The sequence below is a fragment of the Neodiprion lecontei genome, chromosome 4, assembly GCF_021901455.1.
Source record: "Neodiprion lecontei isolate iyNeoLeco1 chromosome 4, iyNeoLeco1.1, whole genome shotgun sequence".
Taxonomy (NCBI): Eukaryota; Metazoa; Arthropoda; class Insecta; order Hymenoptera; family Diprionidae; genus Neodiprion; species Neodiprion lecontei.
In genome coordinates this window covers 26772695-26788658 of record NC_060263.1, presented here as the reverse complement: position 1 = coordinate 26788658, position 15964 = coordinate 26772695, and the positions used below count along the sequence as shown (strand labels likewise).

The following is a 15964-nucleotide window of genomic DNA, read 5'->3' as shown; positions in this document are numbered from 1 at the left end:
TCAAAATCGGGGGAGTTTATAAGCCAATATACGGATAGCAGAGAAATAGAGCGAAGTTGAATTTTACGTATGTATGTATGTACAACAAACAAATATTAAAAATACTAGAAATTTCTGTCTATTACTCACGAAGAACATATTTCTAGATGAATACGCCACTGCAGTTACAAACATACACATGCTAAGTGTTCATGCTAACAACCCGATGAAACATCCAGTGAATCGGAACGACTTGGGCCCTGAAGTTTGCACCTGGATATTCATGACGGCAATTTTTCGTTGAAATAACATTTGTATGTTCCAAAGCACGTAAGAAATTGGAATACAAGGAATTTACAGTAAATATTATTCCGATTTTGTTTTTTCATTATAAGTAATATCTTGCCTGTATGTGGTATTTTTAATGTCCATTCAAGTGTTCAGAATTAGTGCTTCCGATGATCTCTGAGTTAATATTTTCATTCTTAAATTTTGTATATGTACATAAATACTATACATATACATATAATAAGATAAAGCTAAACTTACAAATTGCAACAATAAGTAACGAATAAAATTAGACCACTAAAACTTATTCAGCGAGGGTATAATTAATTATCATTACACATTTTGTACACATTTTTTTGCTAATCTTAGGCCTAGTGTATATGTATATATATATATACACCCACACACAAGACTTTGTGCATGTGATGAACAAACTTGATATACCATAAACTAATGATCCAAAATACGTAGATTTCCGGATACAATTTTATTTTCTAAAATAGTTCCCGAAGGTATGTCGATACGGTCTCCATGATTTGCTATAATAATAACTGTGCCTTTGAGAGAAACTCCTTTTCCAAATGTAACATCGCCGGATACAGTTAGATGATCCAGTTCTAAGAGATCTGGGATTGAGGCAAACCTACGTAGATACTCTTTTACCTGAAAAAATTAATAATAATTAGAATACGTGAAGTGTAATCAGGATTATTGGTTTATCTCTTATAGAATTCCTAAAGTAACAAAGCTTGCAACACGTGCGGAACAAATGAAAAAAATACAATTTTCCGCGAGCATCACAACCTTGCGTCGATTATGGTATTTCAATGCTTCAAGTATTATTCTAATTAGCTAACAATAATCTGGGCACAAACGTCATAAACGTTGGTATTTGTGAATCAATTACGTATTGATTCCTGGTTTTAATAGACTTGTAATTTGTTCCTCACTTTTAGAGAACTGTTAAATTTAAAATATAGCTCACATAGACAGCTATCTTATGAGATAATAATAGCACCTTTGAAAAGTGATTATCGCCAAGTTTGATGAGTGGAGTAGTTGGAAACATCCGCTGGGGACTCATGAGGAGAGCTCCTTTGCGTAAACTGTATAAGTTACTCATCACCAACATGAGATCAGAGGTCTTTTTCACAGGTAAGAATCTGCTACGTGGTACGTTGATGCCTATAGATCAGAGAAAAAAAAAAATTAAAAAATTAGCATTATATGAAAGTAGTCTAAATTTCTATAAAGATTTTTCGAAACAGTTAAGGAATTTGTTTGAAACTTTCAAATGGTTGGCATTTTTTGCTTGGATAGAGTATTTATTACAGAGTTAATGTACAGTTAAGAAATAGTTTAGCATAATTTTATTTGACTGCAAGTATTGGGTGAACTCACCAAGACCTCCATCAAAGGATTTCATAGCTGCACCTACAGCTGTTTCTAGTTGAATAACGTTCAAACCATTACTCAAGCTTTTGTTATTCACAATAATTTCCATGTTGAGTGTTTTTTCTTCTAAGACTCTCTCAATAGCTGCAAGAAATAATGTTCGCAATTGAAACTAGCTAATGAACAATTTCATAAATTCTGAATAGCGTGTTCCGTGCTTACCAGTGAGGCTGACCCATAAGTTGTTGGTATTGAAAAATTTGAAAGTCTTCACAGATTTAAAATCATCAACATGCTCTTTTGGTACTTGAGCTATTTCAAGCAGTCGTAGCTTGTCCTCGTATTGGATTAAGGTACCACCCTAAATAAATAACACATATTGAAGTTATCATTCGATACATTTTGACTTCATTTAGACCGCAAAATATAAGTAAGGTTTGTGGAAGTATCAACCTTTTTTCACGATGTTTTTTAATCATTCCGTAGACATTACCTTAACGTCAGCTCTAGTTTTATTGGTGACCTCCATCACGAATTCTGGTGAAATTACATCTTTGGAATTAAGCAGCAGATTTAAAATATTGAGATCTACAGTGGCACCCAAGTTATCGATGTTAGAAATGAAACAATATTTGCGACCCTAAAATAGAGATGGAACTATTACATATACTGCGACATGTGGAATTCAAAAGTTTTGAGCATAAAATAAATATCATACGAATTATCATTGTAACAATATTACATTACCTGTTGAATGAACTTATTTAGCAGTCCAGAGTTTTGGAAACTTTCATAGAAATCACCGTGACCAGGTGGATACCATCTATAAATTGCAAATTGAAGTAAGTGATCAGCAAACATGTAAATCAAATGGAAATTATTGCAGAGCCCTACAGCAGATTAACAGAATATAATGTTTATTGATTTCTCGACCTTATCGTGAATTGCTGTGCAGAGATTCTCGGTATCAAAGGTCAGTAAGTCAAAAAAACATTTTTCACATTTCGGCTCTGAAGGGGACCCTCCTCAGAAAAGCTAAAATATTTCTTCAACGCATTATTATAATATTTTTTATAAATTGTGGTTGAATGTTTATATATAAGTATTATGATAATGTGTTGAATAAATATTTTAGTCTTTCTGAGGAGGGCCCCGCTCTCAAAGCCTAACTGTGAAAAATGTGTTTTTGACTTACTGACCTTTGAAACTGAGAATTTCTACACCTAACAGGATATACTTCATTGGCTTTATAGACACGTGCCAAATGAATATGTTACCTCGAATTAAAATTCAATAACAATCAAACCGCCGGTACAAATTTGATGTCTGCGGGTGTGAATTATTTGCATATCAAATGAAAAACTTACGATTCAATGTCTTGATCGATATTGCAGTTCTTTCCAATAGGTAGCAGTGAATCTCGATTAATGCGTGGATAGCAGCTTTGGTTGAAGGTGTAAATATCAACGTTTAAGCCCTTATACTTTCTGATTATTTTCTGTGTATCCTCGTCTGTGTTAAACGAATTCATCAGTATGAGAGGGACATTAGCATTGTAGGTTTTGTTCAGATCCTGGAAAAAGTTTGTTCCATTACAACTTGTGCAACTTACTATCAACCAGAACCAAGATTATTGGATACCAATTCGACATGGCTTTTGAGCAAATATATACTTCAAAACATATGACGTTTGTAACAACTTAACATACATAAATGGATCTGTGGAAACGGGGGATTTAAACCAGCCTGCAGACATCTCTCACTCATAACTCACCTCAATTTGCTGTACAGTGAGATCGAGGAAGGTTAAATCATTTCGAACAGCAATGACAGACTTAGGACCATGGCAACCCATACTTGTTCCAAGACCACCGTTCAGTTTTACGACTACCAACTTCTCTAGCATACTTTTGATGACCTCCTCTGCTGGGGTTGGAAGTGTTGTGTAGTCGCGTACCTTTACAGAAAAATTAAAGAGTCAAGGATGAAAAATCAGGCGACAGAAGTATTAATTTGAAACTTACAGCAGCTTCTGGTAATTTCTGTATGCGATTCCATTCTAGAGAAGGTCCTTCTTCCTGAAGGAATCTATCGAACAGGCGAGTGAAGCCTTTGAATTCGCGACTCAATCGATCTTGTTCACTTGGAGGGGCTGTTGCCAGAAGTCTATCAACTTCATGCTGAAGCTGAATCAAGGCATCTCTTTTCGTTCTTTCCTTGAAATCACGAGTATCTGACGGCGACCTTTGATGGCCCCGTGACTGAAATCAAATAATGCACGAAATCTTTGATTATTATGTTATCAAACATACGATACATAAGATGAAAAAGAGTGTGTAACTAGAGCCAACTATTTCCGATTTCACCAATCCCGAAACCATAATCGTTGCTCGTTTTATATACAAATTATTCATATTTAAGCCTCCTAGCATTAAAATTACGTGCAGACTTGGGTTATTCAAACCAAAAACCCGCAATAAAATTTATAATACCGTACAGCAAAATTTCGATAAGTTCCGTTAAATTTTTACATTGCAATACCGTTTTTGCATCCTTATCCAAGTCCAGGTGCGGAAATCTCAAAAAGAGTAAACATGAAGGAACTCCATATAAACCGTCCAGGCTATTGTTTCACAAAATCTAGTTTATTTACAGGAAATAAGATACGATAAAAGCGATTTTAGTACTTAATCAAATCTTTCTTGCATCGGTATATTTTCCGCCACCAACTTGAATATTAGATACAATTTTCTCTTTCTTTATTTTTATCTAAAAGTGCACGGCAACATTGATGATGGTTTTTAAAAACTTATAGTATTTCAAGGGTATCACATACGCATGATTACATTAAAAAAGTATTAATAATCAATATCTACACTTCTTTTTATGTTTTTGTAATTACTTCTTAATGCTACCAAATAAATAGAAATAAAATAACAATCACGGTTTTGCATAATTGTAAAATGTAGTCCACTGGACATGATTTAGTTTTAAAACTCGGATGCTTTACATTTTTGATCACTCAGATTGTTGTGTCATAGATTTTATTCCCGACTGAACTGTAATGGCCACTTTCATGACCTGAAATGAGGGACACAATTAACATTTAATTCCCTCTTATACTAATTTTCTGCACATTTACAATTTTTCTTTTCCTTGGGGAGAAAAAAGTAGCACTTGTCTTCCACACGTGCGGTTTTCAGTTTTTAGCTTTTCTCTGTGTTTTTCAATTTTGAACTACTTCATTCTATATTAATTACAGATTTTCAATAAATTCTAGTTTCCAAACTTATCAAATAATCACACTTAAACATAGAAAAAATTATAAATATGAAAATGGATGTTGATGTTACTTGGATGTGCAATATTCAATGACACATTATCTCTATTTGATAACAAATCAGATATATTTTGTATATTTGCAGTTGACTGTGCAGATACTTGTAATTTTGTTTTTTTCGGTTCTGGTTGAGACGTTACATCCTCACGAGATGTTCCCTCAATAACATCAGTAATTTCTCTGCTTCTCTTCCTCTTATGATTTATTGAATCTTTGATATAGCTTTCGGCTATTGTTGAAGATGTCCATCCACCAAGACTTGTAAAATCTGTTATTGTAAAGCCTATACCAAAAATACAAACCAATATGAAATTCATACTAGCAAATGTGAAACAATCCTAATACTTATAAAACTATTTTACCTCGATCAGCACACAATGTTGCTGATGATCTTCGAAAAGCATGGCCAGTATACTGCTCTGGATCCGCCAACTGAAGAAATTTAGCTATTTCTTTTGGCATCGATCCAAATTTATTTTTTCCAAGAGGTTGATTGGTGCATTTACCATTTCTATATGTCAAAAAGAACCTATCCACAGTTGCATTTTCCGGGCGCAATGATCGATAAGTTTTAATCAGTCCAAGCGGTTCTCCCTCAATGCAAAAACTTCTTGTATTCTTGTTCTTTGTATGTTTTAATGTAACTTCTATAATTTTGCCATGATCTATGACATCATTAGTAGTGAGGGAACATAATTCACCATTTCGACAAGCTCCAAATAAACCAAAAATTAATGCGACCTAAAATATTATAATAATAAACAACTTATTGAAATCAGTATACAGACAAAATAAATATTTGTGTATTATAATGATAATTTACAAGCAAAACAATATATAAATACTTTATAGGTTAGAATTACCTTTGTAACCATGTACGTTTTATCCGGAGCATCACTCAAGAACTTTTTCACGTTGTCTAGAGTTAATGCCTTTGACTTTTTGGCCTCGTAACCATTGCTCTTTTGTTTTAAAAATGCCAATAACCGTGTAAACTTTTTAACTTTGATGTTGTGTTTGATTTTTATTGTACTTCTCAACATCGAGTACTTAGTCCAAAGTGTTGAAGGTTTATATTTATTGGCTAGCACACCAAAATAGGTCAACATTACACTTTCTGAAATGGTCTTTACTCTGTTCGCATCTTTCCATTCTATAAAAGCATTATATGTAGACCAATACAGCTCTCGAGATTGTTGGGGAAGCAATTCAACTCTAACATTATCTGCGGCTTCAAGCAGCTCCGGTGATGTGCATGTGAAATCTTGCTTTTCGTCAAAGAACTCTGGTGATTCGCATGTGAAATCTTGCTTCTCGTCAAGTAGATCCGGTGATTCACATGTGAAATCTTGCTTTTCGTCTTCACTCGATGACATTGTCTACACAAGTTTGATTATATTTTTCGATCGCGAATGCAGCGATAATACACTACGGAACCTAATTGTACCTACCGGCCACCGATTCTACTATCATAAATAAAGTTCGGTTTCACGGTCGAGTTCTCGGGTTCGAGTTCGAGATCCATCGAGATCTGTTACACGAGACGCATGCACAATGTGCGAATGAAGAAAACAGCACCACCACCCGCGACGCGGCAAATTTAAAATGCTCCGTTTCTGTACGTGGGACCCACTTCTGTTGACTGAAGAATATACTTCAGTCAACGCCACTTCTCAAGTCAATAAAGTGGCCACAGTTGAGTCGGTAATAAAAGTCCTATATGCAACATGGGAATAATAGTATTACCAAGACGAGAATGAATGCACCATCATGTATAGCCACGTTTTTGTGCATAAAGGGTCGATGGGACGTGGCGCATTTTGAGCCTGGTTTGTATTACGGGGATGATATCCATTATTTCTCTAGCAAGGTAATATAATCGGTAATGTCCTTAGGTAATATCCATTATTTCCCTAGGGAGGTAATATAGTGGGTCATATCCTTAGTGCATACAGATATGGATTAAGCCTGGTATACTTTTTCTTATATAGAAACTTATCAAACGTTTCAACATTTTATGTGTTTATTAGACTTTTCGGCAAAAATTCCCGTTTTAAATTTATAAATTATATTATTTGTTTAAAAATATGCTAAGCATTGAATAATTAACAGTTTGTTTCAATGACCCGACCCACTAGGCACTAGGGTATAATCTGTATTCATATTATCCGCATTATATCAACGCCAATGATCCAGGCAATCACAATCAATTACGATAGGTACGCTCCTGCCTTACAAAGAGAGAGCATGCAGTGTTACCACCACGTCCCTCTCTAACTGGCTCGGAGACACTCTTTCAGCATCGATGCGACATCTGTTATTTCCTAGGAAGATAATGGAGTCCACGCTCGAAATAAGCAATGTTCCACCCACTTTACATGAAAGAAAAATGGTCTATTTCACGCAATTGTTAAGGAAAGCCGATTATTCACTTGTCCCATAATTAGCTAAAACAGATAGATGAAATATTTATTCGACTCTTAGAACTATAAAGTCTCATCAGAGTCAACCAATGGCACACACAGCATACATATAAGAGATAAGTGTTCAGGCGCACAGATAGAAATCACATCATATAACGATGATACCAATAAAAATAATATTACTAAGCCCCGACGAGAAATAAATATGCAAGAAAAGTAGAAATTCGGCATTAAGTTCTTAAATACCAAGGTGTAACTACATAATAATATGCAGATTTACAACTCCGATACAAAAAATTGAGAAAACATAACGAAAGGTCAAGATTAAATATGGTTTTTTAAATTGCTCAGTATACAGTAGGGTGTCCGTCATTTTGATCATTTTGGAATTTTTTCAAGCCCTACCCAGAAATATGTTTATATTAATTAAAAATAATTTCCTACCAAATGTAAACATACCCGGACAATATTAACACGTAATTGAACTTTGAAATGTAAAATACATTGAAATTTTCAATGTTTTTTTTATGAATTCGTCAATTGAACTGCATAATAAATATCAATTTATACTTGCAACTAAACTTAATAACAAAAAAATTTAAGAAGCCGTAAAAAATAGGATTTTGTGAAATATAAGAGAGTTTCAAGATTCAGTGTATTTTTTTTTTTTTTCTTACTTGTAGCTGAAAGTATGTAACTGAACCGTTGTTTCCGAGCATCAAATTAATTTTTTTATTCACTCTGATTGTTGTAAAGGGGTAGAAAAAAAAAAAAACAATTGAACAACAACGACAATTTTAATGTATTTACATTTAAAATTTCAATCGCCCGGTGACACGTGTTAATATTATATTCGGGAATGGTAATATTTGACAAGAGATAGAAGGATATAACAGTCGTCACTATGATACATACACACATGTAGGTGTAATTGTTTTGAGGATTCATGACTTGGCGATACTTTAATCTTGTGGAAACTTTTGCGTTCTTATCAATTGACCGACTGTCAAAATTGTTAGAAAGGTCAATCGGTATCAAATTATTATTACTACATATTTTGATATAGCATGGTTTAAAAAAAAAAAAAAAAACAATTTTTACCCCATAATCGGATTCTTCCGTTGTTCCCAATCCGTACTTTTTGCACTCAAAATCATTGATAATTCCTGACGACATGATAATAACTTGGAACACGCGCTGCACAAACGTAACTTATACCAGGGGTGAATATTAACATCAACGTTGATGATAAAATCGCGTGACAAACTTTTTCCTAAGCTTAATGTATGGCCCCGCTTCTTCCCGATAACTGATGAAACTGACAAGCGATTGTGCAAGCGATAACATCGACACACTGATTGGTCAACTTGGTGGTAACGTACCAATAGGAACGCAGCTTAAATTACACCGCGATTAAAATAAAAGGATTCATTATTATTCAAGTTTTTCTTGTTTTATCGGTAAACGAGTGTACGATATTACGAGTAAATATTTGCACATCTGGACGCTCACGAATATACTTCACCCGTATATTTTTATTCAGATCAAAATCAACGTATTATCTAATTTAGCAAACTGTATAAGCACTGTAATATTACGTATCTTCATTATTATACAATTTTGAAAAACATAATACACATATTGTGTAAGGTGACCGTTTAGGCGAAGAATGCAGATCATGAGAAGTCACACTTATTTTGATATACTAAAGTATGAAGACATTGAACAATGCGTTGTTTTACAACTCTGTAACATTAAGCTTTGGTCTGAAAGAGTTCAATTTATAAAATACGAGTATGCAATTTTGCTGATTTTCAGACAAACCTAAAGTTTCGAAATGAACGACTTTTCTCTATAAATGAATCGTTAGATTATAATGTTACGAAATGAATTATTGCCGATCGGGATTACTGTCGAAAAATTTATAAGCCCAATATACGGTTCTTCGAGTTATTGTTATTAATTTTATAACCATGCACGTATTTTCTGACTGAAATCTCGCCCGATGTTAGTGCTACGCGTGTTGTATCGCTACTGATTATAGCCGGCTCATTATGTACACAGTAATACCATGAATAGGTATGTACATGTAAATACTTAGGCATTTATAGCGCGAGATGCGTAGAGGATGAATTATTCATAACATCATTTAATGCAAGTCCTTTCCTTCTGTCAAAGTAATTCGTGTGAAAATCCATCGTCCATTTCTGGGAGATACGAGGGATATTTATTTATACTAATATCACGGACAGGTTCTTTCGTTTTACCAAATATTAAGTACGTAATTCTTCACTTCAACGCTTTAGCACTCATGTCGTGTAAGTATAGGTTACATACAATCTACAAGTTTATACATACATATATATATATATATATATATATATATATATACGGCATGAACGTTACTCCAGATAAGAAATGTTTAAATATTCTAGTTAGGTAGTCGCGAAGCAATATATAATTAAAAAAATAATATCCATGCATCGAAGGTCAAGACTATTACTAGGTACATGTATTAATACATATCTACGATATTTCAATACATCGAATATTTGCATGTATACTTATACGTGTTCAAATGATTTGTATCATGTATTGAAATTTGATTATGTAAAAGTTTTGTAAATTACACCGGTCAACACGAATTTTGAGTCTGGCTTCCAGATGTCAAACTTTGATTTCGTAAACGTAACTAATAAAAGAGGAATTATTTTTATTAGAGAAAGTTTGCTTTTTATTTCAACGTGCTGCTACCAGATGCTTATACTATCAACCAAAAACTTCAAGACTTATTTGTCAACGTAAAAAGGCACAAGCAAACATTATAAGTAATAAATGAAGATTTTTGTTATCATTTGATGTATAGAATCAAAATTTAGTCATTTAAATGTATACTAAAATATAAAAATAAAATTTTTGGTTCACTTGTGTTATCAAGTTTAAGCACAGCATTAAGACACTTGTGTAAAACTTGAGTTAGAAGTGTTTTACTTTTATGTGTAAGTGTGATCTACCAGTCTGCAAACTATAATATTATTGAAAGTTCATAATAATACAGAGAGATGTAGTTCAAAATGGAAGAGAAAGACAAACCCAGAAAAACTGAAAACCTAATCTTCGGATCATATTTCCCGTAAATGTGGAAGAAGATTGCTACTTCTTTTTTCCCACATATGAGGGAAAAACCTAAGGAGAGAATAATGTGCCACTTTCGTCCCGCTTTTTAGATAAAAAACGTGAACATTATGGTTGAGTCGGGTATAAACTTATAAAAGCACAATCAGGACATCCAGTGAATCGTGTCATAAAACTTTATTAATTCAACTGTGCACATCTGACCAGCCAGACTCCATCCGGTGTTTAATAGCGCATGGAATAACAACGCATTACAATGCATCAGCATGTGTAAAATAATTCAATTTGCATGTACTATAACTTATGAGGTATTTGCAATACGAAAATACGTTATCCTTATGCAGTCACCGCAACAACGTACCTATATAAACGTCATTTGACTTTGAAATGAAATCTCATAGTTACTAATTATAATGTATAATGCTACTGCGAAGAAACAATAAAATTGGTCCGACAAGATTTCGATTTTCTTGTATATAGCGAATCTCCGGCAAATTTATGTATAATAATCTATATATCCACAATTTAGCTGAAATTTACTAATAATTATATACGTCACATGAACTCGCCAAGACTGACAATAGACTTAGTATAAATAATATAAGTGGAATGCCCTTGACAGCTAATTACTCATTGGTGCAGGTGGAAGGTCTGACGACTCTGCAGATTAAAAAAAAAAAACTACATTTTTGTACGATTATAGCTTACGTTTGCGTTATCCTTTTACCCTTACATCATCAGTACCGGTTTATCTTTGCCTATTGTTATGCAAGTACTGGAATTATTCGTACAATAATGGAGATATAGAAATCGCAAAAGATATATTATCGGTTACAGAGTTATCGGAAATCGACGACTGCGTTTCAAGTGAAGAACGAACTCAATTCTCAAGAAAAATGCACACTCAGCATGAGTAAGCAAAGAAACTATCACAGTAATCAAATCTAAACAGACTTGTGAGTGTATGGTATATGTGATGATGTTTGCGAGATATAAACGCTACACTGTAGATAATTAGTTTCCCCGGGTAAAAACAAGATCCTAATTATCGTCGAAAAACCGATCCCTTGAATTACACAACATAACTAAGTAATCGTAAGTCTAAATACAAAAAAAAAAATGTGTAATGTAATGTATAAAAAATGAATGATATGCAATATGACGTGCGTATTATAAACGGTAATTTCTAAAAGTGACTGCAACGACTTGAGTCCTTATAAAAAAAAATTATTGTATTTGCTGTGTATGTTTTTGAATTGCAAATGCAGCGACGCAAAGAATCTTCGAACACTGCTTATTGCACTTTACAGTCCTTGAGAGGCGTCGTATACCGTCACACGAGAAAACGAGAATAATTAACGCGAACGTTATATTGGCATAAATTTTTTTGACATTTTTCTTACACAGAGACTATTTTCGAGTCAGCGTCTAATTGTTGGGCTTCTTAGAATATCGAAGCATAATGTCGTGAAAAAGTGTTCACAAAAAAATGGAATATTCAACCTTTTCATGAAATGACTATCGCATTATATTATTCTTACATGATTACGCTGTGTATAATCAAAATGTACAGAAATGTTAGTCGTTCAACGAAAAGGCTGTACGACTTCTGCGACGTCTGCCAGCGAGACGAAGGTCAAGGGGTTAAGTTATTCATGATTGGCTATCGCAGTGAATTTACCATGTATATATCAAGCATTGTAACATTAATAAAATCGTTGAAAAAGAAATGAATTTTACTCGTTGAAAAATTTCCTAGCGCCACAATTATCAGATCCAATATAACAAAAGACACATCATTTTACCGATAGATACGTAATGTAATAGTTGGAGAACAGGAATTTACAATATTCATATTAAAATACTTTACACAATTGTTACATGTACAGGATTGCATGAGAAAAGAGATATTGATGGTCAAAAAAGAAATAGACTCGTGGAGCTGTGGTTTTTTGTTCCGATCTATTGCATTGCGGTTTTTTTTTTTCAAATGACCTATACATCAGCGAAGGCTGGGAATTGATGATGAATCAGTGTCTATTCGTTCAGTTTATACTCACTTTGAGTAAGTACTCCATGTGATGTTAAGCACTCGGGTACAAGGGAACCAGCGGCTGACTGACTGACGGAGTGAATCTGTCGCGGTTATAACAGCGTTCTGTGTATTCAAGAACGAGCATCTAGTATAGTTTCGTTTGAAGCCCAGGCCATTCGCCTTATCTTTTATCTTATCATTTTCAAAGTATTAGGTTATAATTATTATCACTGATCGCTCAATTTATTATCGACAGTATCATGGCAGTGAGATGATGATGATCATGACGAAAATTTTTATTACACAATATGGTCCAATGCGACGCGCGTTCTGGAAAACTAACAGTGAACCGTATAAGATAAATCGTATCATTGCATGATTGACATGTGTGTACAAATCGTGAATAACTTAAAGACCCAGAGGCGTGAGTCTAAAGTGCAGTTATTTAACTCATACGGATGCATGACATGCACTTTTGACGATGTAAATCTTCCAATGAGGCCACATTGTTTAGCTAATTGTAAGTTGCTCAAACCATGTACACTGCTAGTTCACTCAGCAAGGTTATCGGCATCTTTTAATCTCTATTCGATGTGTGAATTAAAATTTTCATTCAAAGGACCCCGTAGAATTCTTATGGGAACTGGCTCTCGGTCGAATTGGCTGAAATTTTAGTATGGTATAGTACATACCCTCCCGATCCAAAGCTCTTACGGGCACAAGTGTCAAAAATTAGTAGTTTTGAAAATACAGGCCTCGGAAGGGGGGACGCGCGGATTTTTTGGTATCTCTGGATTACGCGATTTTTACGAATTACAAAGCTCCAAGGGGACTTGAAATCAAGGCAATCGTCCAGAAAACTGCACGGTCGATTCTCAAAGATAGGTAGGTTGCTGCGATTGATTCCATTCATGAACTCGCTGGCTTACTGAAAGGCGGTGCAACGTCAGATTTCGCGTGAAGGACGAGACCCTCTGACTTTTGCAATAATCGACTTATCTTGTTTTGCACACGCATGGGGATTCTCTGTAAATTAGTTGAGTACTTTGTGAGTGATATATGTGATTTCAAGTCCCCTTGAAATTTTGTAATCCGTGAAAATCCCATAATCCAGAGATAACAGAAAAATGCGAACGACCCCCTTCCGATGCCTGTATCTCGGAAGCTACTAATTTTTGCTACTTATGCCCAAGACAACTTTTGATCGGGAGGGCGGTATGTACTGCAACATATTAAAATTTCAGCCAACTCCCATAAGGATTCTGCGGGGTCCTTTGGTGAAATATCGAGTAGAATATAAAATCATGCCTTCATTGTGATAAGTATTGTGCCGTTAAAAAATTTGAAGAATTAGAAATCCGCGACTTTATATTCTCCGCAGATATTGTACATCGTACTTAATATCGTGGTGTCACTTATCGCACGACATAATTTAAATCTGTTCAGCAAACGCTTTGTCGAAAATTTATCACACAAGATACAGTTGTAAGAAATACAAAATTCTCCATACAATTAACATCAAAGCAAATATCCTCCCACGCAGAAGCCTGTGAACAAGTATTCGATAAACGAAGAAATAGGTAATATTCGGTGAAATATTGCGAAAAATGATCTCTAAAAATTGTTTGCAAACTTTCCGACTGCCTCCAACTAGCGTGACAACACACGATGCGATACGAGTAAGATTTTTCTCGTCTTTCTTCGATCACTTGTTGCGTGGGTGTAGAATTACCAAGTCGCAATGGACCGACACCGCCGCAAAACATACCGCAATGTCTGGCCCACGTTTATAATGGTATTGAATATAATACCATACGAGACCGCTGCACAGTGCCTCATATATATATATATATATATACATATACACACATATATATATACATACGTATATTAAGGCATAAGCGTGCCTAAAAGATGTCAAACAAATTCCTGACATAAACTAAGACGCTCTGGGATCTTTATCTTTTCGTACAGGTAGAATGAATTGTTGAATACACACAAAACCAACGAAACTAAGTAGTCGTACACGATGAATTTGTTTTCAGCCGTTTGCATCCGTTTTACTAGCCTGCGGCCGTAATACGTAATAGCAAAGGTTTCTGTTATTTGTTCGCAGTTATAGAATAAGCAAATTTGTAATTATATTTCTGCACAAAGTCATGTGTAAATAATTTGCCCGCTCGTACCTAATCCAATCCCACATTTCAAAAACAACGGAAATGTACGATAAAAATACAAACGATGACGAAGAAATGGAATTTAGAACACACTTAGTGTAGAGTATATGCGTTTAAGTTTAAACAACCGCATAGTGCTTTTCATTTTAAATATTTCTATTGAAATTGTAAAGCAGGGAAAGGTTGTCACTTAATTTCGTAAGCGCGTTTGTGCGCAATCATTTCCTGGAAAACAACCCACCAATAATGACCTACAGGCTGCAGACATTTGATACCATATTTTTGTTAATCTCTGCCATATAGAAACGAATCGAGTGTGTTATATACGTAAATTCTTCTTCTCTTAGCGTGATGTTTTTCAATTCATAATTAGCACGTCGTAATTAATATATAATGGGAAAATTCGTGAGCTGGCATGGTTCGTGGAATTTTGGAAAAATTTAAAACTGGCCCTGCACATCTGACTAGCGTCGTCAACGAAGCAAACTATTCGTATCTTGCAAAATTTAAACGTTACATAATTGACCAAATATTATAAACACATCTGACAATGAGATCAAGCTGAGGATTAAAGTTATATATGCCAGTATTAACACAACCTGAGGAGTAAAAAATGCGACAATTTATTTCAAAACGTGGTCTTGTGAAAATTTTATTGCTAGATAAGAAATCATACGTTTAATAATAGCTAAAATACCTGATGGGAATAGCTACCTGTATGCGTATAAAAACAATGTAACAGCACGAATATTACGACCGCAGTTTTCCTCACCGACAACATAAATAAAACCGATAAAATAAAATGTACACGTCGCTATAGAAGCACGGTTAAAATTTAAAGACTCGAGAATTTTTATTCCTTGGTTATTTACCGATTAAATTGGATTAATTTTTTTAGCCCATTGGCGGTAGTTTATTGTTAGGCAGGGATTAAATGAATTATCCGGATTGAAGCTCACCTTTTTGTCGTCAACTTGTAGCATTGTTTATCGGATACGGTTGACAAGTCGCGGTAGTTCAACGTTGGTTTTGACCTCTAGACAATCCGAAAGGTCACGAAAAGCCCGCAGCTGTAGCTGTAACAATGACCCTGGCGGGCGAGCTTTGTTTATTTACAACAATATAAATAACAACTCATTAGCCTCAGCATAGCAACGATGCGAATTCTTATCACACAATATTCATACGGCAC

At 34.5% G+C, this 15964-nt stretch overlaps 1 protein-coding gene across 5 annotated transcripts; it reads right to left on the bottom strand.

Annotated features, from left to right (window-relative positions):
* Positions 1-56: 56 nt before the first annotated feature.
* On the bottom strand, positions 57-15900 carry LOC107220498 (UTP--glucose-1-phosphate uridylyltransferase). Of its 5 annotated transcripts, XM_046738713.1 has the most exons (13): positions 8527-8759; positions 5866-6381; positions 5365-5743; positions 5104-5285; positions 3687-3923; positions 3437-3619; positions 3030-3235; positions 2410-2485; positions 2156-2302; positions 1885-2023; positions 1669-1806; positions 1286-1452; positions 57-930 (listed from the first exon to the last, which is right to left on the bottom strand). In XM_046738713.1, the coding sequence occupies exons 1-13, from the start codon at positions 8599-8601 to the stop codon at positions 718-720; spliced, it is 2658 nt and encodes an 885-aa protein (XP_046594669.1). In that variant the 5' UTR covers positions 8602-8759; the 3' UTR covers positions 57-717. The 5 variants fall into 5 exon arrangements, with proteins under 5 accessions (XP_046594669.1, XP_046594670.1, XP_015514601.1 ...); XM_046738714.1 differs by lacking the exons at positions 5104-5285; positions 5365-5743 and having other exon boundaries at positions 8527-8751; XM_015659115.2 differs by lacking the exons at positions 5104-5285; positions 5365-5743; positions 5866-6381; positions 8527-8759 and adding an exon at positions 15732-15900.
* Between the last annotated feature and the right edge of the window lie 64 nt (positions 15901-15964).